Source organism: Ammospiza nelsoni, chromosome 20, assembly GCF_027579445.1.
Source record: "Ammospiza nelsoni isolate bAmmNel1 chromosome 20, bAmmNel1.pri, whole genome shotgun sequence".
Classification (NCBI taxonomy): Eukaryota; Metazoa; Chordata; class Aves; order Passeriformes; family Passerellidae; genus Ammospiza; species Ammospiza nelsoni.
In genome coordinates this window covers 8,725,754-8,747,994 of record NC_080652.1, presented here as the reverse complement: position 1 = coordinate 8,747,994, position 22,241 = coordinate 8,725,754, and the positions used below count along the sequence as shown (strand labels likewise).

Genomic DNA, 22,241 nt, shown 5'->3' with positions numbered 1-22,241 from the left:
GTCGTGTTGTATGAAAGGAGAGAAGGTTAGCACTCCCCTTGATAAGGATGGAAGAGGCCCTAGTGGCCTATACAACACACATACGGTTAAGGCACTGCCACCTACTTCGTGGCATCTAACCATGTTTTTTTTCTATTTTCCCACTCTTGTTGTCTTTCCGGGAGACCCTAAACAAAGCGCAGCAGGCTCTTTTTTAGTCCCCCGGCTCGCCTTTTCCCTCAAAAGCCGCCGGCGCAGCAGAGATGAGCTCACAGCAGTAATTCACCCTCCCTCAGCATGATGTAACACAGACCAGCCACTCTCATAAAATAAAGTTACACCTCCCCTGCTCCAGCCAGCACAGAATCCTCATTTCCAGAGCTGTGCCCGAGCTAATCCTGGCCCTCCAACCACCACAGCCATGCCAGGCTGCACAGAATTAGAGGTAAGCAGAGCTCATGCCAATGGGCCCCAGCATTAATCCCAGGTGGGATATTAAGGATTTAAACAACAACCTTTATGAAGAGCAGCTTTACAGCAGATCCTTTACATTAGGGGCTTTTCTAGCCCTGTTCGTGAGATTTCAGCAGAAAAATTCATCTCTGTCCTCCTCAGCTCTGTGTGGCAGCACAGCTGGGCAAGCAAAGCCACTCACACACAGGGACAGGAGAAGCACCATGCCAGGAAATATTTCTGAATCAACAGTAAAATGCTTTGCTGGAGTGAAATTCCACCTCCTCCATGCTGCAAAGCAGCACAGCCACATCTTGCATTGAAGAGTTGCACTGGCCCTCAAGAATAAGGCTGAAAACAATCCTGAGTTGATCATTTTAGCAGTGACACCAAGTCTAGACACAGTGTCCCTTCCTGGGGGTAATGAAAACCCTCCAAAGGCAGGGATATTATTAACAGCCATTTTAGCAGCTCAACATGAACTCTATTTTTATACTTTAAAAGAAAACCTATGCCTCATGTCTTGCAGCTCTTTCCCTCCAAGGGTTTCAAAGCAAGGCAGCCTCAGAGCAGCACCCCAGAGGTCTGGGCTGTAATTGATTTTTTTGTTATTACCAAGCACATGAGGTAAATACAGGAAAAAAATGAGATTTTGCTTCACCAGGAGCAAAACATCCCTTTGCAGCAGAGTCCTTTGGGTGCAGTAAAACTTGTGGATCCCTGCATTTCTTATCCAGCACAAGGTAAATCCTGGATCCCTGCAAGGAGAGCAGCAGGAATCATTTCCTTTGGCTCAAGCTTTCTGTGAGGGGTTGTAGCAATGTTGTCTCTGCAGCTCAATCCTTTTCCCTTCATTAAATCAATCTGGATTTGTGTTTGTTCCTATTTTTCTCTCCATGCTGCTGCTCCTCATCCTCCCTCACTGGAGTTTCTATAGAAAACATCTCCCCTTCAAAATGTATTTTAAGAGAAGCTCCCATGGGCACAGACACTTCACATGAGCACACTCTTCACCAGAAACATACACATAAAATCCCACCTTTTTATTATGGCACATGGTATTTTTCTGGATGTGTAAATACCACATGGATATGACAAAAAGGGAAAGAAATACCAATGCTGAGATAGATACAGAGTCATGCCATTTGCAATACAGCTTCATACCATGGATTGCCAAGATACAAAAAGTCTGGGTTTGTTTCTTTTTACATTGAAATAACTTTACAGTGTTCTGTGAGTTGGCTTTAGAACCAGAAGAGGCAAAATAAAATTAAAAAAAAAAATTAAAATATGCTGAGAACAACTACAAGCAGGATTCATTTTAATGGTTAACAGAAGAACTGTAACTTTGCTCTAGAACAGCATCTATTAAACACACATAACAAGAGGTAAGCAACTATACAGAAGGTAAGAGATTCCACCACAGGAGTCAAGTCAGGGGCAGGAAGAGGGAAATCTGGAACTGCATGGTTTTATTTGGTCACAAAGTTTGAGCTGAGTGTTTTAAAATGAAGCACCCTTAAAAATGCAGTACTCCTATTTAAAACAATACAGAAATTTCCCAAGAGACTAGAAACTACATTCTGGGAAAAAAAAAATTAAAAAATTAAAAAAAAAAAAAAAGTAGACATATTAAAAAAAAATTCCACACATCTCTAGGCCTGTGACTTAACTTACTGGTACAAAGTAGACTGGCAGCTCTTCCTTAAGCAGCAACAGTGCCCAGAAGCAATGCCATCAGAAAATACAGTATCTTTGGGGTGTCCAACACTTCTGACCCGACATCAGAATCATCCATTTGTCTGCCAAAACATCAGGCAAGAAAAGGAGACACTGCATCTTTTTTTGTTTCTTTTTTTTTTTCCACCACGTTGCCCAGCTCTAGCAGAGCTAAGATGTTTTCTTTGGGCCAAGACTAACAGAAACCACTTTAGCAAATATTCTTCAGGTTTCCTGCCAAACTGGATTTATGGGTGTTTTTATTTTTTAATCATTTTTTTAAAAACATGTTGAATTTTTTTTTTCCTGACAGTCTCTAAAGCAATCCTGGAACGTTTAACAGTCACTCTTCCACAGTTTAATTGTTTTGTCGTTTTCTAGCGCTGCTGATGCGATGATGTTTTCTGTTGGGTGACAAGCTGTGGAGATGACAACATCTGAGCAAAAAGAAAAGATAAAAAAAATTGAATTATTTCAGTCTTCTTCATAACAGGCATTTCTGAAAATTAGCAACTGTGTTTTATTTCCTTGTAGCAGAATTAAATGTGTTATTTGTAAATATCTTACAACTTTTGCTACTCTGTGAAAGGAAATACAAGCAGGAAAGAATTGAGGGCAGTGGGGAAGTGTCTGACAGGTTTCAAAAGGTGAGAACTCTCTAGATTCCAGTTCTTACTTCTACCAGATCATGTCAGACACAGCTGAATCAAAACCCAGCTCAGTTTTTTGTCACGGAAGGTATTTCCAATATCCCAGGCAATCCTTAGGTACCATTTAATCTCCAGAGCCTGAAAATTAAAATCTGCTGCCACTGCTTTCCTTACAGTGCAAATCACTGGGATCCTGCCCCAAAAATCACTGGGATACAGCCTGAATTCCCTGAGATCCAGCCCAAAAATCCACTGGGATACAGCCTGAATTCACTGGGATCCAGCCCAAAAATCACTGGGATACAGCCTGAATTCACTGGGATCTAGCCCAAAAATCCACTGGGATACAGCCTGAATTCACTGGGATCCAGCCCAAAAATCACTGGGATCCAGCCTGAATTCACTGGGATCCAGCCCAAAAATCCACAGGGATCCAGCCCCCCAAAAAAATCACTGGGATCCAGCCTCCCCCCAAAAAATCACTGGGATCCAGCCCAAAAATCCACTGGGATCCAGCCCCAAAACAGACCATTCACAGTCATTAATTTATGAGACATTTAAATATCTTGACCAGTTCTGTGCTCAAGCAAATCTCCTTTGCAAGTTGATGTCAAAGTTCTTCACAGGTGAAGAATAAAACATTTTCAATGCCCATAAAAAGAAGCAAAACTCCCAGGATTCAATTAAGCTTCAGCCAGTCAAGAATTCATGGGTCTGAGAGTAAAAATTGATGTAAGATAGAAAACGCTCAGCATTGATGGTATGAGGGATATTTTATCAATAAAACCAGAATTCTCTCCCTCACCTGTGTGTCCTTGTAGTTTCTGTACAATCTCTTTTGTCTGAAGGTTCCAGATATAAACCAGGTTGTCTTCTGAACCAGACACAATCCACTGCAGGGGCAGAGAGAAAACAAAGTTATCTGAATCTTTCTGATCCATATCCAAGTGCTATTTCTCAATAAAGATTTCATTGTTGGCATGTGAAAGGGAGAAAGAGGAAAATTCAGAAAACCTGACAGTGAGCCCACCTAGAGACATAGAAACCAGCACCCACTAAAGGAGGTTTACAGCCCCAAAATCCTCTTTTATCTACAGAGGAACAGTAAAACTGCACACAGATAACAATAAATAATCAGATCAACACCAACCTTTCCACCAGTGACAGAGAAATTGGCAAATATGCAGTACTTCTCATTTTTGTGTCCTGTGTAGGTCTTCAGGCACTGGAAGGGAAGAGCCACAGGACATTAATGCAGCGGGGAGAGTTTTCTCAGTCAAGGACAAACTCTCTAGGAAAAAAAGACTGAATACATCAAACTGTGATCCTCACCCTGCCAAAAAGGGAGATCTAGAGGATGCAGAGTGCAGCTCTACTCTAAAACACAAAACAAGCCCTAAATTTGTTCCATTACAACAGTGAGACAGATGAAAGGCAATTTATTTTTCATGCAGGGAAAAATGCAGAAATATTGCTGTACTTAATGTCTCAGGGCTATGCAGAAGGCAAGTATTTTCATTTTTTTTTTTCTTTTCAAAGACATTTTTAGTCAGAATCACAGAACAGTTTGAGTTTGAAGGGATCTTTAAAGGCCTGACATGGGCAGGGACACCTTCCACTATCCCAGGGTGCTCCAAGCCCCTCCAACCTGGCCTTGGACACTTCCAGGGACCCAGGGGCAGCCTCAGCTGCCAGGGCCTTTTCACCCTCACAAGAAACTTTCTAACCTGAATCCTCTTTTAGTTCAAAACCATTACCCCTTGTCCTGTTGCAACTGGCTCTGCTAAAAGTTTATCCTCTCCACTAAAGAGGTACTGTTTAAAAATCACATGTAAAATCCAATTTTCCTGAAAGCTTAGTTAAGTCTACCTAAATAGAAAGAATTACCTTTCCTTTGCTGTAGTCCCAAAGTTTAAGAGTGCTGGAAAACAAAATCAAAGATTTTAGTTCTTGGGGTTTTTTTTTAAATCTGAAAAGTTCCTAGCAGCTGGAAAACGTTTCTCCATACCAGAGTTAAAAGTTTTCATGGATCATTTTAGCCTGGCTTTGGAATGCAGAGTTAGTTAACCCCAAAATATCAATTTTACTGCTATGCCATTCATATTCTCCTCCACAGAAAACACTATATATGAATCATGCATTATCATTACTATAGCAGCCAAAAAGCAAATTAAAGCATGATTTGAATACTCCAAATTTCAAATCTGTGTGTTATTCTCCTTTTTTTTCCCATACTTACTTGTCCAAAGTTGCAGCTAATATGTATTTGCCATTTGGTGAGAATTTCACAAAAGACACAGGAGGGTTATCATCATCTACAGCAAAATGAAAAGCAGGGTTACAAAGTGCACAGCTGTGTTGTCTCACTGACAGGGGGCTTCTTTTGGCATTCATTTGTTTTTAATATTTCACTAAAACACAGAAAATCTGTGTGAAAAATACAGCCCAGACAAGAAATATTTCTACTTACCAATCAGTGTTTTCAAGCACTGGCCTGATGCTGTGTCCCAGATACGACTGGTAAAAACACAGAAAAAATAATTATTATTGGGCATGAAGTCTTTTATTACAATTTTAACATTACAAATACAAGGTTTTGTTTTTTAAAGTATTTTTTAAATGCAAAAGGTTCAAAGAGTGATGCAGACAAGAAATAACCACTTACCAGAGTCCATCATAGCTACTTGACACTATCAGGGATCCATCACGATTAAAATGCACCTGGAATATTATAATTACTAATTATTAAAACTAAGAACTAATAACTTTTATTAATAACCAATAACTTTTAAAAAAATAACAACTTCATGTTCATAAAGATCAAATGTTTAAGCTCCTTATTTTCCATTTCTGACATGGAACGTATCAGAATAAAACATGTAGGTAGAAACTGATTATTTTAAGGGCATGGAATAGAACCTCATATGTAGCTACTTAAGGTGAATTTTCTGCTATTTGGATGTTTTAAGGTGAATTTTCTGCTATTTATATCTAAAGAATGATTCTTTAGAATTATTACTATTAAAAGACATTTGTAAGTGTGAAATATCTTTTACACATTGCAGAATGACCATGTTAGAACAGCCACAGTGCAACACATCTGAGGCTCAGATTTTTTTCAGTGTTTTTCATTTCAGTGACATTAAGAGTTGAACACCTTCTGGTTTTCCTTAATTCCAATGGATATTGCTGCATTCCAAGCTCATTTCTCCTAGGAAATTAATGAGATTTAAAACAGGAGTGTTGTGTGGAATAACTTCAGTAATGACTTGGAACAACACAAAAGCAAGAGAAATACAGATTGTTCTCTGAGCATCAAGCACCACAAATCAGTGTCCCAGAATGACACCCAGGCATGCCTGGCACATGTCTGCACTATCCACATTTACAGCCAGGACCAAAATCCACACTGATCTTAGAGAAAACATCACTCAGCTCATTCCCACTGAGCAATGGCCCCTGGCAACAACCACAGCCCAGCCTGGGTGCTGTGTGAGGGCTTGGTGACAGCACAAACTCACCCTCCACAGGGCAGGAGAGGAGCTCTGCTAACACAACAAGCATTTTTGTGATTTTCACTGATCAGGAGGGACTTACAGCTGAAACTGGGTCAGAGTGAGCAGGCAACGTCTTGAGGCACTTCCCTGTTTTTACATCCCATATCCTCACGCTTTCATCGAACTGGAGAGGCAAGAGAGGCACCAGGGGGTTTAATCAACACCTGATTGAGGCACTCACAGCATCAACCTCAGCTGGGTCAGAAAGCCCAGGACACAACCAACAGGCTGGGAACACCTCCCTGAATTCCCTGTGTCCATGTCCCCACAGGGAATGGACCCTGTGGATGTTCACTGTAACAGATCCCAGCATTAAATCACATTTACATCCCCATTCCACTCCCATCCATGCAGGACACTGAGGATGGACTAAGGGCTTTTCCCCAAGCAAGCACAGCAGGGGCAATGCACAGCTCACCTGCCCACAAGCTGTGTTTGTAAGGGAAAACACAATTAAAATGAGCTGTGTGATTCATATTCTTTTATTTAATATTGTTTTCAAACCATGATCTGACCCAATCTGCAGAGGGAGAGGTGATTAGAAGTCATCCTTTAGGTAAGTCAGAATCCAGGTGATTAGAAACCAGAAGTTGTACTAGAAATTCTGTATTCACTAATTATAAATTGTACTACATCAATCCTGCCTGCAGAAATCCTGTGCCATTCTAATCATAAATTAGTGTGCTACACTAATCATAATAATCTGTTAAGAAAATAAAGCTGTAATTGTAACTATGATTTAATACCATCATCATTCTGCCAAGGATCCCTAAAGAACCTGTCTGTCCCTTTAGTGACAAGTGACAGAGTGTGCAGTACTTGCTTCCCACAAAGGAAAAAAAAAATTAAAAACCACTCACTGAGCCAGAAACGATGAGGTTTGACTGAGGGTTGAAATTGCAGCAGAAAACGTAGTTACTGTGCCCTTTCAATGTCTTTAAGCACTTACCCTGAAATAAAATTCAGCAGAGTTAAATACACAGCATCACCCAGCACCATAAAAGCACCCAGAGAGAGCACATTAAGGTTAATCACTGTGCAGCACAGAAAGAAACATCTCTAACCCCAGATTTAGCTGGGCAAAGGGCCAGCTGCAACAAAACAGGGCAGAAAAAAATATAAAACAATCATAATGATTGCAGATGAGGTGCAAACTCTTTATGCAGCTCAGGACGATCCAAACCATTTAATATTTCTAATCAAAACTCAACCAAATTATCCAGTTCTGTCACAAGAGAATGGGGAGGAAAAAGCAGAAATAAAAGTTACAAAAAGGTTTCATCTGAGAGGCTTTTTGCTGTGGTTCTGTCTCTGTCTCCATCATCAGGCTTTAGAGCTCTCTCAGAGCATAACAGGCTCCTCATGGTACCCACAAGCATCCCACTCTTTCCAAGAGCACACAGCACAATTCATTCATCCTCACAGCTCATCCACCAGCTTGTTACAAGCAGGAACACAAGTGGAGAAGCCAATGCTGGAGAAAAATGAAGGTAAATAAATAATAATTCCTGCCCTTACCGAGCTTACATCCCATATTTTGAGAGTTTTGTCATCAGAGGCAGAGACAAGGAGGTTGGAATCTGATGACCAAGCAACATCAGAGATCCCCTAAAACAAAGGAAAACAATTCTGTTCTCAGCTCTGTTTGTTCAGCCACACAGAAAAGTGGAAAACAGACTGCAGATCACATTCCCAGCTGAAGCTTGAATGAAAATTCAGCACTGAGAGTCAGGAATTCAGTGATTTTGCTGGGTTAAGAGCTCCTCTGGCACAATTTTAAGCTGAGCCACATACTCTGAGAACATCGGTAGCTCCTTCACAGAGTTCTCACTGTGGCCACCAAAACCCTTTGTTGGAATTCCTAAATAGAATGCTCATAAATTAATCTGAGTAAATGGCTTTTCTTCATGACAAATGGCTGCTGTTTACAGTCCAAGTCCCCAGAGGCTGGAGAAGATTCCAGTGGTTTTTCTTTTGATAAATCTTCATTTTTGCTCATGAAACTTTAGCATGTAAAAACTTAAAAAAAAAAAAAAAAAAAACAAAAAAAAAAAACCAAAGAGCTTGGAAGTTTTGTGTTTTCTTAAGAACTTTGCAGAATGAGTAAGTGTTGTGTTTATGTAGGCAAACCCACAAGAAAAATTCAATCTCCTTAAAAGGCAAGTGTTTTGTTCCTTATACAAAGGAAAGATGGAACAGGACACAGTGTCAGAATTCACAGGGATTTTCACCCAGGAATGCTCTGCCCTGTGTCTGAGGTGGCTTCTCCTGCAATTCAGGGACACAAGAAGCTGGCTGGGCACTGGGAATGCAGCCTGCACTGCACCCATATTCCCAGCCTGCCCCAAAATTAATGCAGCAATTCCAGAACTATATAAACAAAAAACAACTGAGGAACAAACCTTCTACATAGGCAGAACTAAGCAAGAATGGAAATTCTTGGTTACAGGTAGAACTTAACCAAGAATGGAAATTTCTGAATGAGGAAAAGAAAGCAAAATTCTTCCCAGGTAAATTCCCACAGAAACCACCTGATACTTACCAGCTTATGACCAGATATTGTTTTTTCAAACTTGCCATCATATGCTCCCCAAATTTTAATGAGTTTGTCAGCAGCTGGAAAAGAATGTGCCAGTTCAGAGGTTAATTAAGAGCACTAGCAGAGCTGTCCCTCCCAGGTGAAAGGAAATAAGTTAATTCTGTCTCTGGGCAGCTCTCCCTCCCCAGGCAGACCTCAGGGACGAAGGTGATTTTGAGTTGGTGAAGAACAGCTTCCTACACAGCCCTCTGCAGCAGCTGAGGTTACATAAGCTGCCTGGAATGCAGAGACACTCCAGCAGCTTTAGTTTCTCTCCTGACAACTTGGGTTTCTACTTTTGTTTTAGATTGCCAGTGGTAAAAGCAGTGCTGGTTCAGGGGAATGCTTGAAAGGCTTTTGCCCCAAAAAAGAACAATAATTACACCACAAGCTGGACTGAATGGATGCCTGCAGAAACCCAGACATATTATCCATGGTAACTTGCAAAGCAAGCCAGAGAAAAAAGTTGCTATTTGCCAGATATAGAGTTTGGAAAACATTTTCAGGGGAAAGGGGAGGGAAACTCTGATGGGGACACTAAGAATGATTTATATGGCACAGTGCACTGGTTTTATTGAGGTTGTTTGCAGTTAAGTCAAAGCCCCAAGCCATTCCCATGTCTGGAAGATGTTGCAGTGACCCTCACTGTCATATTCAACATTTCCAACTGGCCTTTCCTTACACATAGATTCTCTCTGCATCACTGACAGTCACAGAAGCACATTTTCAGGGCAAAGCTGTCAAGCAGTGCTGAACACCAAAGAAACCCTCAGGAAATACCAGAGCTGACAGAAAGGAGACTTTTCTATCACTTAAGAGAGCAAGCAGTGAAACACTATTTATAACAACCTTCTGCACTTCACTGGGGCAATCAGAGCCTCTGACTGCCAAGCACCACAGGCACAGGACAGAGCATCAACTCTGCAGCACCTTCCTTATTTCCCACAGGAAAGTTCTGCCTGCAGATACTGTGCACAAAGTTTAATTTAAATGTTCACTTCTAGTGATACACAAAAGCACAAGGGTTTTCTCTGCACAGGAAATAATCCTGTGCTGGTTTTTGCCCATTTGCTCAGTCAGGAAAGCTGAACAGGTGAGGGCTCTCCTGGCAATGCAGGGACCCAGTGCTCAAAGTAACAGAACTTAAAGGAAATTATCTCAAAGAGTGACAGCTTTGGGATCACTCTTTTAAGAAAAACCATGTCATGACATGGCATCCCTGATGGAGGCTCAGACAAGCCCTTCTTCAAGGCCCACATTTGTGTATGAAATGAGACAAAAGCAGGCAATACTTACAGGAGCTGGCAAGCCACTCTCCATTAGGACTAAACTTGACTGATGACACTGCCTTTGTGTGTCCTGCTAACGTGAACTTGAGAGCATAGTTTGGCTTTACTGGGGCAGGCTGGAAGAGAAATACCCATGAATGAGTTAAATCCCAAATTCAGCATCTCAGTGGCCAGCTCTGATCAGCACAGGGGAATGGACCATGAGGACGTTCACCACAACAGATTCCAGCATTAAATCACACTTACATTCCCATTCCCCTCCAAATTCAGAAAAAACCAAACACCCTTTCAGTCTGGGGCCTCACTGTTCCAAGCACAACACCAAATCACTCCTGAGGTAAATTCCACCCAAGCCAGCAACAAACAAGTGAGAATAATCCAACAGCCCAACCACAAAGTGCCTGGCACTTCCAAGTGACACTCTGGGTATTGATCTGTGCAGTGCTTTCAAGTGTTTGCATCTTCACCCTGATCATGAATTAAACCACAGGCCAACTCCTCCTGCCCCTAAAATCCCACTTTTACCTTTTGAAAACCTCTAAAATCCCACTTTTACCTTCATGGTTAGACAATAACACCTCCCTTGAGCATCTCCAGGCTTCAAAGAATCTGAATAACTGTTTCCCCACTGCACAACTAGAGGTTCACCAATTCTCCAGCCACCTCCAGGCATTCCAAGGACACAGACAAACAGCCTTTGTCATGATCAAAATGATAAGAAATATTTCACTAGTGAGAATTTCCCCAAAGCCTATAAAAGAACACTTAGCACTACAGCAGAGCTGCACTCCATCCACTTTTCCCATAAAATCCTCAGCATGAGACAACAGCAGAAGCAGCCACATGGAAAAGATCTCAATTTACAGGAGAATTCAAATCCCTGATTCTGATCTGGCTGCTGAGTGTTCAGGTAATTCCAGGTGTTTTTTACAGGGATATTTTTTGGGGCCCCACACACACCTTGCTCTGATTGGTCGAGGAGGAAGGAGTAGATTGTGTTTTGGTGGATTCTGCATCTGGCTTCTTTTCTTCTGTTGCCATGGTTCTGGAGCTGGCAAATGAGACTTATGGGTGCTTGAAGGGGAGAATGAATGTGCTGCTTCAAAAGGCAGCTCCTGCCACTGAGAGGAGAACCACGCTGAAAGGAAAACCTGGAAGAAAAACAAAATATTCTCATTAGCTGTCAAAAAGATTCTCAGCATGCACAAGAGTGAGATTGGTCCAAGTGCAGGTTGCCAGAAACCAGCATGAAAACCCCTATTTATTATCTGTTGAGCAACACAGCAGGATTTTAGGCCTTCAGACCTACTTATGTGCAAGACCAAGAACTCAAGCCACAGCTTTTGATCACTCCTTGGAAAAGATTTTTCCAAACACACGTACAGCACAATAGCTTTGAGGTGTGACAGGGTTTTCATCTCACAGACCCCAAAGCACTTGTAACAAGTACTTAGCACAGGGCAAATACAGTAGTTTGTATGGAAGATGGAAGGAACAGGCAAGGCCTTGCTATTTTAATTTATTAGGGAATATGAGATGATGATGAACACAAATAATAACTGGTATTTGCAAGACCTGACTAGATTCCTTTCAATATTTTGGTGTCATATTTCCCTGCTGAAAGGTCTGAGCACCAAACCACCCCATTCTCCACCCGAGACTCCCCCAGACTGGCAGCAGCCTTGGATCAGCCTCTCCAGAGTGGCTTTCTGTAACAAGACCTGATGGAGTGCAGCGCCAGGATTCCGTAATCGGGGCTGATGCTGCAGAGGGAACCGAGCTGCTCCGCTGCAGCTCAGCCACATTTCAGCTCGGGAACACAATCACCCCCGGCTCACACTGTCAGGATTTGCCTGCTAAGTGCATTCGCCACCTCGCAGCTCCTTTTGCTGCTGGCAGCACACTGGGGAACGGGAGCGTTTGCTCCCAGGATCCCCCGGCATTCCAAGCATCTCCTTGCCCAGATAACCAGTCGCCTGCCGGCTGTGCTGGGTGTGGGGAGATGCCAGAATCCCAGAATGAGCCAGGCTGGAAGGGAGCACAGCAGGCTCATCCCAGAGCACATGGCACAGCCCTGCATCCCGACCATCCCCACTCAGGGACACTCCTCGGCCAATGTGAGGGCCACGAGAGCAAATTAAACTTTCCCAGAGCAGATCTCCCATTCCTTTTCATCTGGAACTCATCTCGCAACTCGGCAGCTGCCAAACCCAAACCACCGCAGCAGCATCGCTGCCGGGCCCGCCTGGGCTCCATGCCCGGGGGGCGCATCCCCTCCCGCGGTACCGATAACACCTCCCCGAGCCCCCCCGGCCCCGAGCGGCCCTTCCCTCGCTCTGGAATGCTCGGGAATGTGGGGGGGGGACCCCGAGAATGTGGGGAGGGGGTGAGGGGAAGGTGGGGGGGGGGGGGGCGGGCAGGGCGCGCGCGGAGGGGCCCGGGGTGGGTGGGTGGGGGGGGGGGGGGGAGCGGGCGGGCTCGGCGCGCGCTGCCTGAGGGGAGGCGGCGGCGGCGGCGGCGCGCGCGGGCAACGGCGGAGCGGGAGGAGAGCCCCGGGCGGTGCGGGAGACGAGGAGGAGCAGACGGGGAGAGGAAAGGAGAGGAGCCGCCGCCGCCTCGCCCCTCTGATTCTTTCGGTGACTTACCGGGGGATGGGGACGGGGAAAAAGGGGGGGCGGCCGCCGCCTCCTCCGCGGCGAGGGAGGAGCGCGGCCGCGGGAGGGGAGGGGGGGGACGCGGCGGCGGCGGGTCCGGGTCCGCCAGGCGGGGAATGGGGCCCGGCGCCTGCGCGGAGGGGGCCGGAGGCCGCACAATGCCGCTCTCTCCCGGGAGCGCTACGGCGCGGCCCGAGAGCCAAAAGAGCGGCGCGAGTGCGCGCACGGGCAGAGCCCATCCCCGTGGCGTCCTGCCCGCCCCTTCCCTCCCCTCCTTCTTTTCCGTCCCCTCCTTCTTTTCCTTCCCTTTGCTCTTTTCTCTCTTTTCCCTCGCCTTGTTGCTTTCACTCCTTCCCTCCCCGCGCCCGCTGCCCCTCCCCGCTCGCTGAGGGGAGCGCCCTGCCCGTGCGGGCCGCATCCTTGCCGGTGCGGCATTCCCGTGTGGGGATGTCCCGTACACACCGGGATCGGCGGCCACGGCGCTGCTCCCGCCGCCCCGGGGCCGTTGAGCTCGGCTGGAGGGGGTTAGGTGTCGTTGGGGTGCGACCGCAGCTGGCCCCGTTGGATGTACAGCGATAAAAGCGGCTGTGAGAAGGGCATGCCCATTCGCACGGCAGTAATGGCTGTAATAATGGATATAACAGTGGCTGTAATATCCATAATAAAGTCTGTAAAGGGGGGGTCGGGATCTTCTCCACGGCAGGGAGTGGGGAGTCATCCTCAAGCTGCAACAGGGGAGGTTCAGGCTGGATATCAGCGGGAATTTCTTCATGGAAAAAACATTGGATCAGGGAGAAACATTAAACATTGGAGCTGCCCAATGCAGAGTCCCCATCCCCGGGGGTGTCCAAGGAGTGACTGGATGTGGCACTCAGTGCCATGATTTAATTGATCAAGTGATGGTCAATCAAAGGTTGGACTCAACCATCCCAGAGGTCTTTCCCAACCCAAGTGATTCTGTGACTAAATGCTGATGTTAAATTTGTTAATTGACAAAGTGATAATCAACCAAAAGGTTGGACTCTACGATCCTGGAGGTCTTTCCCAACCCAAGTGATTCTGTGACTCTAAATGCTGATGTTTGACCCATTTTAACACCAAGAGGGTATCTGAGGCAAGGTGGTTTTCTCAGTATATCGTCACACAAAAAGCCCTGATTCAGAAAAGTGTTTAATTCATCAAGACCAAACAGCCCAGTTACAGTTAAACATGTGTTTAATCACTTCTCTGGAGAGCAGTGGGTTATTTCTGAACCCACACGTTGCAGTCTGCTTTCACTTAAGAGGGAAGCAAAGGAGACATGTGTCATTCACTGGCCCTTTAACACAGGAAGAGTTTTGGCTTCCAAGAGTTCTAGTGGCAGTTGAGAAAGGAAAAGATGAAAAAAAAACTGTGGTGTAGTAAAGCCAAGGCCCTTCTCCTCCAGCCTGGAATCCTGCAGCAGAAATCTGGAGAATTAGCCCTGCCCTCTAAACTCAGGGAGGTAAAACACAGAAGAGCTGCACAGTCCCCTGAACAATATTAGGGAACAAATCCAGTTAAATCCCTGGTGCTGATTCTTCCAGGTGGCTTTCGCTTAATGTTTTCAGTATTTTAAACAATATGAAATAAAATGGGAGAATGCAAATCAGCAGTATAATGCTATTTATAGAACTTGCTTGTGGCAGGGTGGTTTTTGTTTCTTTCATGTTGGAGATAAGTTTGTATTTTGCTTCTCAGTGTCTGCTTTGGGAATTTTTGTCTGATATTTTTCTATATATTTTATATATTTTTAAAATATATATTTTCTATGTTTTTATATGTAGAAAATACATGTAAATATGATTGTATGTGTGTAGAAAACACATATATTTGCATGTATAAAAATCCTTATCTGCTGTGAATAATACCTCTCTGGAACTTGAAAAATGTAGCCTTGACTACAAATTAAGTGTAATTCTAAACAACCCCTTAGCCTCTAAGTGTCCTGGATGTTTTTTTAAACTAGTTTAAAGTATGATAAACTCCCTTTGGCCAAGCACCTGATTCCATGCCAGGCAGGGTTTTTGATAGCATGGAGCTTGCAGAAACAGCACGAGCAGGGGCATTTCTGTGGGACTGCAGAACATCCCCAGGGCTCTGCACAGACAAAAATTTGGATTAAATTTCACTTGATGGTTACGAATCTGTGTGGGTCTTTCTTGCTCCCTGGCCAGGCTTCCACAGCTGGGATCAGCAGGATGTGACATCTGTCCAACCTCTGGAAAAGCGTGGGGCTTGGCAGGCTTCTCCCTCACCAAATCTTTCACTCCCTTTGCTTCAAACAACCTGAGCTTGGGGATGTGCCAAGTGCACTGGGAAAGACACTTGTCCCAGGTGTTGGTGGGAGAGCAGCTTCCCATGGTGATGAAAAGGAGAGGAAAATTACTCAGATTGGAAGGAAGTGGCTGCTCCCAGTGTTACTGGGCTCCTCTGGGTGCTTTCCAGGCTGTCAGGAGCTCAGGCTGTGGCTCCTGCTGTGACCAATGTGTGATTCTGTCCCAGGTTGCACTGAGGCCAGAGCTAACCCAGAGCTGACCCAAAGGACATTATTGTTTGTGGAAAAGCTCCCAGGAACTTCACTACAGCCTGGACCTGTTCTTTAGACCTGCCTGCTGCAAACCCGCTCGTGCTGAGGTTTGTAGTGGTGAGTAATCACACAAGCTGTGTGAGCCCATGTTTATGTTTTGGCACAATTAGCAATCTCAGCTCGCATTTTTATTTGCTTGGGCCCCTCAGCAGACAGAGGAAGTGCAGAACAGACTCGCTGTGTGTTACACTCTGCTCCAGAAACAGGGAGGAAGAGCTCAGGAGAGACCTGCTGCATCTTTTAGGCTTCTAAAGAGCAGCTGATCCCTGACACAGAGCTGTTTCTGGGTGGTTCCTGACATTCTGCTCTGCTTTTTTCCTTCCCTAAATCCCAGATACATCACATTCATATGTTTCTTCTGGGATTTAAAAACAAACACTGAACCTTTTCGAGGATGATATTTCTACCTCCCCCACTACACTCTAAGCCTTGCTTGCATCATTGCCAACATTTGTTCATTTAAAGCTAGGAAATCTTAGCCCAGTGGAGAGCAGGTAGGATTGGAATCTTCCTGCCCTGGGAGGGATGTGTACAAACACTTAATCCAGGCATGAGGGGCCTGGAAGAAGTTGAAGAACTCATTTCAGTGTAAGACTATTGAACACTGCATGTATCAAACCCTTGTTAGTAAAGACCTGCTAAGAAACATGATTTTGAAGAGCAGGTTGGGAGTCCTGCAATGTGCAATTCATTCAGCACAAATCCCCCCCAGTGGCAGCCCCAGCCAAGCTCCTGCACTGAGGCTGCTGCTTTGAGAGCCCAGGCTGAGTCACACACGCTCTGACTGCCAGACGTGATGACAGCCTGCCTCTCCCAGCCACTTCAACTGGAGCAGCAGGTTCTCAGCACTTGTGTGAATCAGGAGCTTTGTTCTTTGGCTGCAGCCACAGTGAGGGGACAGTTCAATGCAATCCACTCACACCCCTGAAATAGTTTTAGTGAAATCTATTTATTACTCGTTGTCATTTACAGATCAAGATGTTTGAAGGTGTTACTGTTAGAGGATCTCTCTGCCATTCTCTCCAGTCTCTGTGAGGGGGCAGGAGGAGAAGTAAGGAAACTCAGAGGAATCCTTGAGGGCTCTGGCACGTTCCAGTGTCTGTTGGTTTAATCTGCCAGCTCAGTAACACACACCATTCACAGCCTTGCTTACCTGTGCAAACACTGTGTCCCCAGCAGGTGCTGGGTCTCCACATCACACTGAATGTCCAGCAAAACCATTCAGGTGCAGGTAATTTCCAAAGGAACTTTTTTAACTATGCCCAAAGTTTCTGGGCAGTTTCTTTTCCATTCCCAAATTCTGTGCTCATGTCCTTCTCTCTCACAACAGTTTAGGCCTTTGCTCTGCCTCTTTCCTTACATATAAAACTTAGCCCACTGTATCCCAGTCTCCAGCTCCTCCAAATAAAGCTTTTTCCTGCCTCCTGGTAAGACACATCATAGACAGGAGATTTTGTGGGCTCTTCATGCCCTTCCTGTCCATTGCAGTGGAAGCACTTCAACTCTGCTTCACTGGATTGAGAACACTCAATCTGGAAAAACTTTAAATCTCCTCTGGACCCTCCACTGGATATTGGCTGACTTGAGAGTGCCATTCAGATCACAATGAAAACTACTCTTTGCAGATGAACACATACAAGATCCTTTAGGTCTTGGGTTGCTCAATTCTTTCCTGTCTTCCCTTCAAAGAGCACATTCCTGTGCCTTTTGGGGCTTGTAGACATCCTGGCTTCCCAGTCTGGGGGCTCTGCTCACCCCTCTCCAGATGAAGAGGGAACACTGAAGATCCAAAGCCCTGCAGGCACTGACATTCCTGGGAGTGAGGAGCCAGGGTGGCCTCACCAACTGGTGTGTCCAGGCTCTCAGAACTACAAAGAATGAGTCAGAAGAGCTGAGTCCCAATTCTGCCTCTGCCCGTGATTCTCTGCATCATCATATTCCCTCTCAGCTTCCTCAGCTGAAAAACAGGAGTCATAATATTTCCTTACTTAGGAAAGCTGTTAGGAGGATTATTGCATTGTTGTGAATTCCACAGATGAAAGGTACTACAGAAGAACAAACTGCAATTATTGTTTCAAACCTCTGCCCTAATCCTGTCATCCTTAACTTACTGAATAACACTTACTCAATCGAGGAAATCCTGCCACTACACTGAAGATGATCATTGGAAAAGATGAGTCTCTGTTATAATAAGAGCATTTATCCCCTTGTGTTCAACACCCTTCTGCCTGACACTGGAGTGATCTGAGTCATGTAATCTCCCCTTGCAGTGGGAATCTGTGGTTGTGATAGTGGAACAGGCACAGGTGAAAATCAGAAGCTTGAAGGAAGTACCTGTGGCAAAGATCAGAAAAAATGGTGTTCCCAGCAGCCCCTGATTCCTGCTAAATACTGTTGGGTGCAGTCACACAAGGCACTGAGTGGGATCCATCCTCCCAAAACTCATCTGTCCCACAAAGTATCTCCTTTTCTGCTTCCATCCCCTCTGGGTTTCAAAACACTCAACACTTCATGACCAGAGAGGCAAAAAGTGCCAATGTTTAACAGCCCTGAAAACCACTCTGGTTTTGCACAAATAACATTTTTCTTTTTGAATCCTGTGCACAAAGCTTCTGAGATGGATGTAGATACCACTGGGCATTACAAGTTAAAAAGTACTGTAACAGCCAGGAATAAATACATGGTAGGTGTTCATTAACAAGACACTAATTGGGTAACTGGAGGTGCAGTATAAAAGACCACAGAGGCCAATTGAGAAGCTTTGGGTGAATCTGGGATGCTCCTCTGAGCTTGGGGAGTAGAGGAAATAAAGAGCTGCTGCTGTAGGTTTCTGTTTTATGGAAAAGCTGGTGTTAAGGTGTCTCAGAAGAGGCAGCCTGCTGCATCTTGTGCATGAAACTGTGTGACAAAATCAGTTCAGAATTTAATTTAAAGATTACAATTCTTCCTCGGTTGAAGTGCTTTTACTTTGGCTTTGGTAACTTGAGCTTAAATGGTTCTGATTTGATTTCACTGTACCTCCTAAGGGGCTTATTCAAACTGAGTCAGCCTGTGCCTGTTTGGCTAAACCATTATCTAAACTCACTGCCTTGCATAAAGAAGGCTTTAGGGATCCCAAAATATGTTTGCTTTCCTAATCCCTTGGAGGATGCAGCAGGGTTCTTCAAGCACAAGTCTGCAGACCTACAGGTAGGTGTGTGAGCGACTGCTGTGTTCCAGGTTGAAAGCTGATAGTGGTGAAATCTCTGGGGACGCTTTCCCACATGAATTGTTTTGCCTGCTCAGCCTGCTGCATAATGAACATGACAATTTGGGATGAAACTCTCTTACACCCACCCTGGGTGAGATAAGGCAGATAAGGTGTAATTGGAGACTCCTTTTGGGTTGCAGTTTTGATGCACCCTTCATCATCGTGCTCCTGACAGTGGATTTGAAGTGAGGATCAAACCCCAATATTGAACTTGTGCCCATTCACTGTGAGGTGAGTGCCCTGCTGGCTTGGAGAGTTTAATGCTCTCACAGAGTTTCTGCTCTCTGGCTTCTCTTGTCTCTGCCTTTCTGCCTGCACTCCCCAATTTCTCTCTGCTCTGTGTCTGTTGCTGGGGTTGCTGAACACTTTGCATTAGGAGACCCCTGTTCAGCTCCTTGTGGCTCTGCCAAGTCTCACATTGCAGCCAACACTTCTTTTGTTGCACGAGTTTGTCTTAAACTAAAATATAAATACTTTTAAACCCCAAGCTTTCAGATTATGATTTAGCTGAAATAGAGTCTTTAGAGTGCATGGAGTCCATTTTTCCAAGTGTTCATAATGAATACTCAGCCCATTTCTCCCTGCCCCCTCCCTTGGAAAGCTTCAGCTGCCAACTTTTCCCAGCCCCCATGCCTAGAGCTGCAGCAGTTTTCATTTAGGGACTCTTTGGTCATGCTCATGATTTGGTGTCTGTGTATGTTATGGCATTCAGGAATTCCTACTCTGGTTATCCCTGTGGGATCAGGGACATCCTGGAGCAGGACAGTGCAGTCAAAAGAACTGCCCTGGCTGCCTTCAGCTTTCCAATGCTTTGATACACTTGTGATCTTTTAGATTGCCTTAAAAATGGGCTTAGAGCAGAACAATGGTAAAAAGTGCTCAAAGTCCTTCCCCTTACTCACAGATATCTGGAATTCAGGACATTGTGGGCAGGGCAGAGTTCAGGTGGTGTTTTAAAGGGATTTCCTCTTTTTTGGCAATCAGGCTTGTGAACGCTAGCTTGTGAAGTGTGGTGGTTGTCCTTAAGTAGACCCAGAATATAATTTTTTCTTACTGTTTGCATGGTTTTTGCTCCTGCAGAGACCACATGTTCTGGGTGAGGAGGTGACTTTGAGGTACCTGGTGGTCAAGTCAAAAGGGTCAGCTGGCAGGAAGGAAACCCAAGTCTCACACACTGACCCAGAGTGGGGTTTGGGTGTTGATGCAGATACACCAAATGCTGCCTTAGTAAATGTATCCAAGAGTGGTAGAGTTGTGAGCAAGTTTCTGGTTCCTGAAGTTGCACAAGCCTTGAAGTTGAGTGCCAAAAAGCATTTTTGGGGGGAGTTTGGCTAAGGCATGTGCACAATATTGGTTCCATCCTGAGGCAGCTGCAAGCCTGGCTAAATGGAATTCTCTTAAGCCTGTACAATCTTTCTGATTATATCATACCTCTGGAGAAATTTCAGTCCCATTGGTTGTGTTTCTCTAAAGCTAATCTTCTGGAAATAAGGTCTTTTAGTAAAACTGCCTTCACCTTATGGTTACAATAAACTGACTTATTAATTGGCATCAGCATGTGGCTGTCTGAACCAGCAGCGTGGCAGCCTCTGCTGGCACACGTGTCCACAGAGAAATCCCTTCACTCTGCCTTATTCCATCTTGGCACTCAAATGTTCCCCTCATTTATTTTCCAACAGCTCTATTATATTTTTTTTTTCTGCAGCAATTCAACCATATTTTGGCTTATAACAATTTTTTTGTTTTAACTTCTGTTTGCAGTTGTGGATTTGCTTTAGGACATGGGCTGTGTGTGTCTGTTACTTGGAAGTGTTTTTAACAGCGCTGATGTTTGTTGATGCTTTTATGGTGGTGTGCTGGTGAAATTCACATTGTTGTTATTGTATACGTTAGATTAATTTCTGTTGTTTTCAGCAGTTGACAATGTTATGAAATGAACCAACCAGTGCAAACTACATCGGGCTGTGGGTTTCCTTGATGGATTTTTTTTGGCCGCTCTCTACTCCAGCGTGCATCGGCGGCGGGCTATTTTTATTGCAGCTCGTATTAGTTGTTGCGTAATACCTGCGAGAGCGCATTACCCAATGCAAACCGCGATTAAAAAAAAAAGAAAATACAAACAAAACAACACAACAAAAAAACAAGGGGGCGAGAGCAGTTGTGATTGCAGCTCGGCCTCCCGCAGCACGCGTGGGTCCCACGCGCGTTTCCAGGCGCACTTTTCAGGCTCTGCTCGTAGCTCGGGAGGCGCGACGCGGGCGGCCGGGGGAAGCCGGGATTTTCCCCGGCCATGTCTGCCCGGGGGACACCCGCCCTCCGCCACCTCCGCGCGGCCCCGCGCCGCGGCTTCCCCGGGCCGAGCCCCGCCGGGCGCTTCCCCCGCCGGGGCCACGGCGTGGGGCGGCCCCGCCGCCCGCTGACCGGGGCATCACCCCTGCCGTTCCCGTCCCCTGCCCGCCGCTCCGGGGAGGCCAAGGGGGGCCGGGGGGGCCCCGCCGGCTTCTGGGATTTGTAGTGCGGGCTGCGGCCGCCGCTTCTCACCCGGCCCGGCCCGGGACTACGGTGCCCACATGGCCTTGCGCCCCGGCGCATGAGCGCTCGGGCGCTGTAGCGCATCTATTATACTGCCTTGCCGAGGATAAAAAGAAGAGCAACTGGAGGGACTGTAAGGCAAACGTTGCTGGAGCTGCCGGGGCAAAGTAATCTATTTAATCTTTCCCTTTATTTGTTAGATGCTTGGGTGTGCATTGCTAGCACTGGGCCATGGTTTCTGGAGGGAGGGGGGCCGGGGAAGAAGGGGGAGGAAAGCAAAACCCACTTGGGAAAGGCCAATGCTGAAATTTTTTTTTTTTTTCCCCTCCTCTCTTCTGCTCCTTCTTGTTGCGAGAGCCCCGCGTCGCTCCCCGCAGCCTTTGTGCGCCGCCACAATTGTAACAAAGCGCGGCGGGGCTGGCTGCAGCCTGGCCATTGATTTCCTCCCGGCCCCGCCGCTCCTGCCCACCCTTTTCTTCTTCTTCTTCTGCCGCTTCTTCTCCATCTTCTGCTCCCCCCTCCCCTTCTCGCCGAGCGCCCGAAGACGCCCCGGCCGCAGCCGCGGCCCCGCCGAGCCCCGCGCCCCAACGCAGGACGGGCTTGCTTTGCTTGCTTTCTCTTCTCTTTTTTTTTTTTTTTTTTTTTTGGTTTTTCTTCTTCTTCCCCCTCTCTCGCTCGCTTTCCCTCGCTCGCTCTCTCTGCCCGCCATCTTTTGAAGGGGAAAATTAGGGGCGAAGAAAAGGAGGGCTCTTGTAAACAAGGAAAAAAGAAAGAGGGGGAAAAAAAAAAAAGAGGGAGGGAAGAGGAGGAGGAAAAAAAAAAAAGAAAATTTAAAAAATAGCGCGGAGGAAGGGGGGTGCTAGGCAGGCTCCAGCCCCCGGTGGCGGCGGTGCGCGGGTCCCGGCTCCCGTTTGTGTCGGGCGCGGAGCGGAGCCCGGGGCGGCCCCAGCCCTGGGCCAGCGCCCGCCTGCT

General features: G+C 45.8%; 2 protein-coding genes and 1 non-coding gene across 3 annotated transcripts in view; 2 read left to right on the top strand and 1 right to left on the bottom strand.

Moving 5' to 3' along the window:
• Positions 1-3: 3 nt before the first annotated feature.
• On the top strand, positions 4-131 carry LOC132082439 (U6atac minor spliceosomal RNA). Its single transcript, XR_009419805.1, has one exon. It is a non-coding gene; the product is annotated as a U6atac minor spliceosomal RNA (small nuclear RNA).
• Positions 132-1,454: 1,323 nt separating this feature from the next.
• On the bottom strand, positions 1,455-13,035 carry WDR5 (WD repeat domain 5). The gene is made up of 14 exons (XM_059486517.1): positions 12,871-13,035; positions 11,186-11,376; positions 10,233-10,341; positions 8,901-8,974; positions 7,877-7,966; positions 7,219-7,308; positions 6,399-6,482; positions 5,467-5,522; positions 5,272-5,318; positions 5,041-5,116; positions 4,689-4,722; positions 3,952-4,026; positions 3,607-3,694; positions 1,455-2,588 (listed from the first exon to the last, which is right to left on the bottom strand). The coding sequence occupies exons 2-14, from the start codon at positions 11,264-11,266 to the stop codon at positions 2,488-2,490; spliced, it is 1,005 nt and encodes a 334-aa protein (XP_059342500.1). The 5' UTR covers positions 11,267-11,376; positions 12,871-13,035; the 3' UTR covers positions 1,455-2,487.
• An 8,290-nt stretch (positions 13,036-21,325) lies between these two features.
• BRD3 (bromodomain containing 3) overlaps positions 21,326-22,241 on the top strand; it is a 38,101-nt gene continuing 37,185 nt past the window's right edge. Inside the window, exon 1 of the mRNA XM_059486230.1 lies at positions 21,326-21,436. The gene's annotated coding sequence lies outside the window, so the exon portion shown is untranslated. The remainder of the gene's footprint in view (positions 21,437-22,241) is intronic.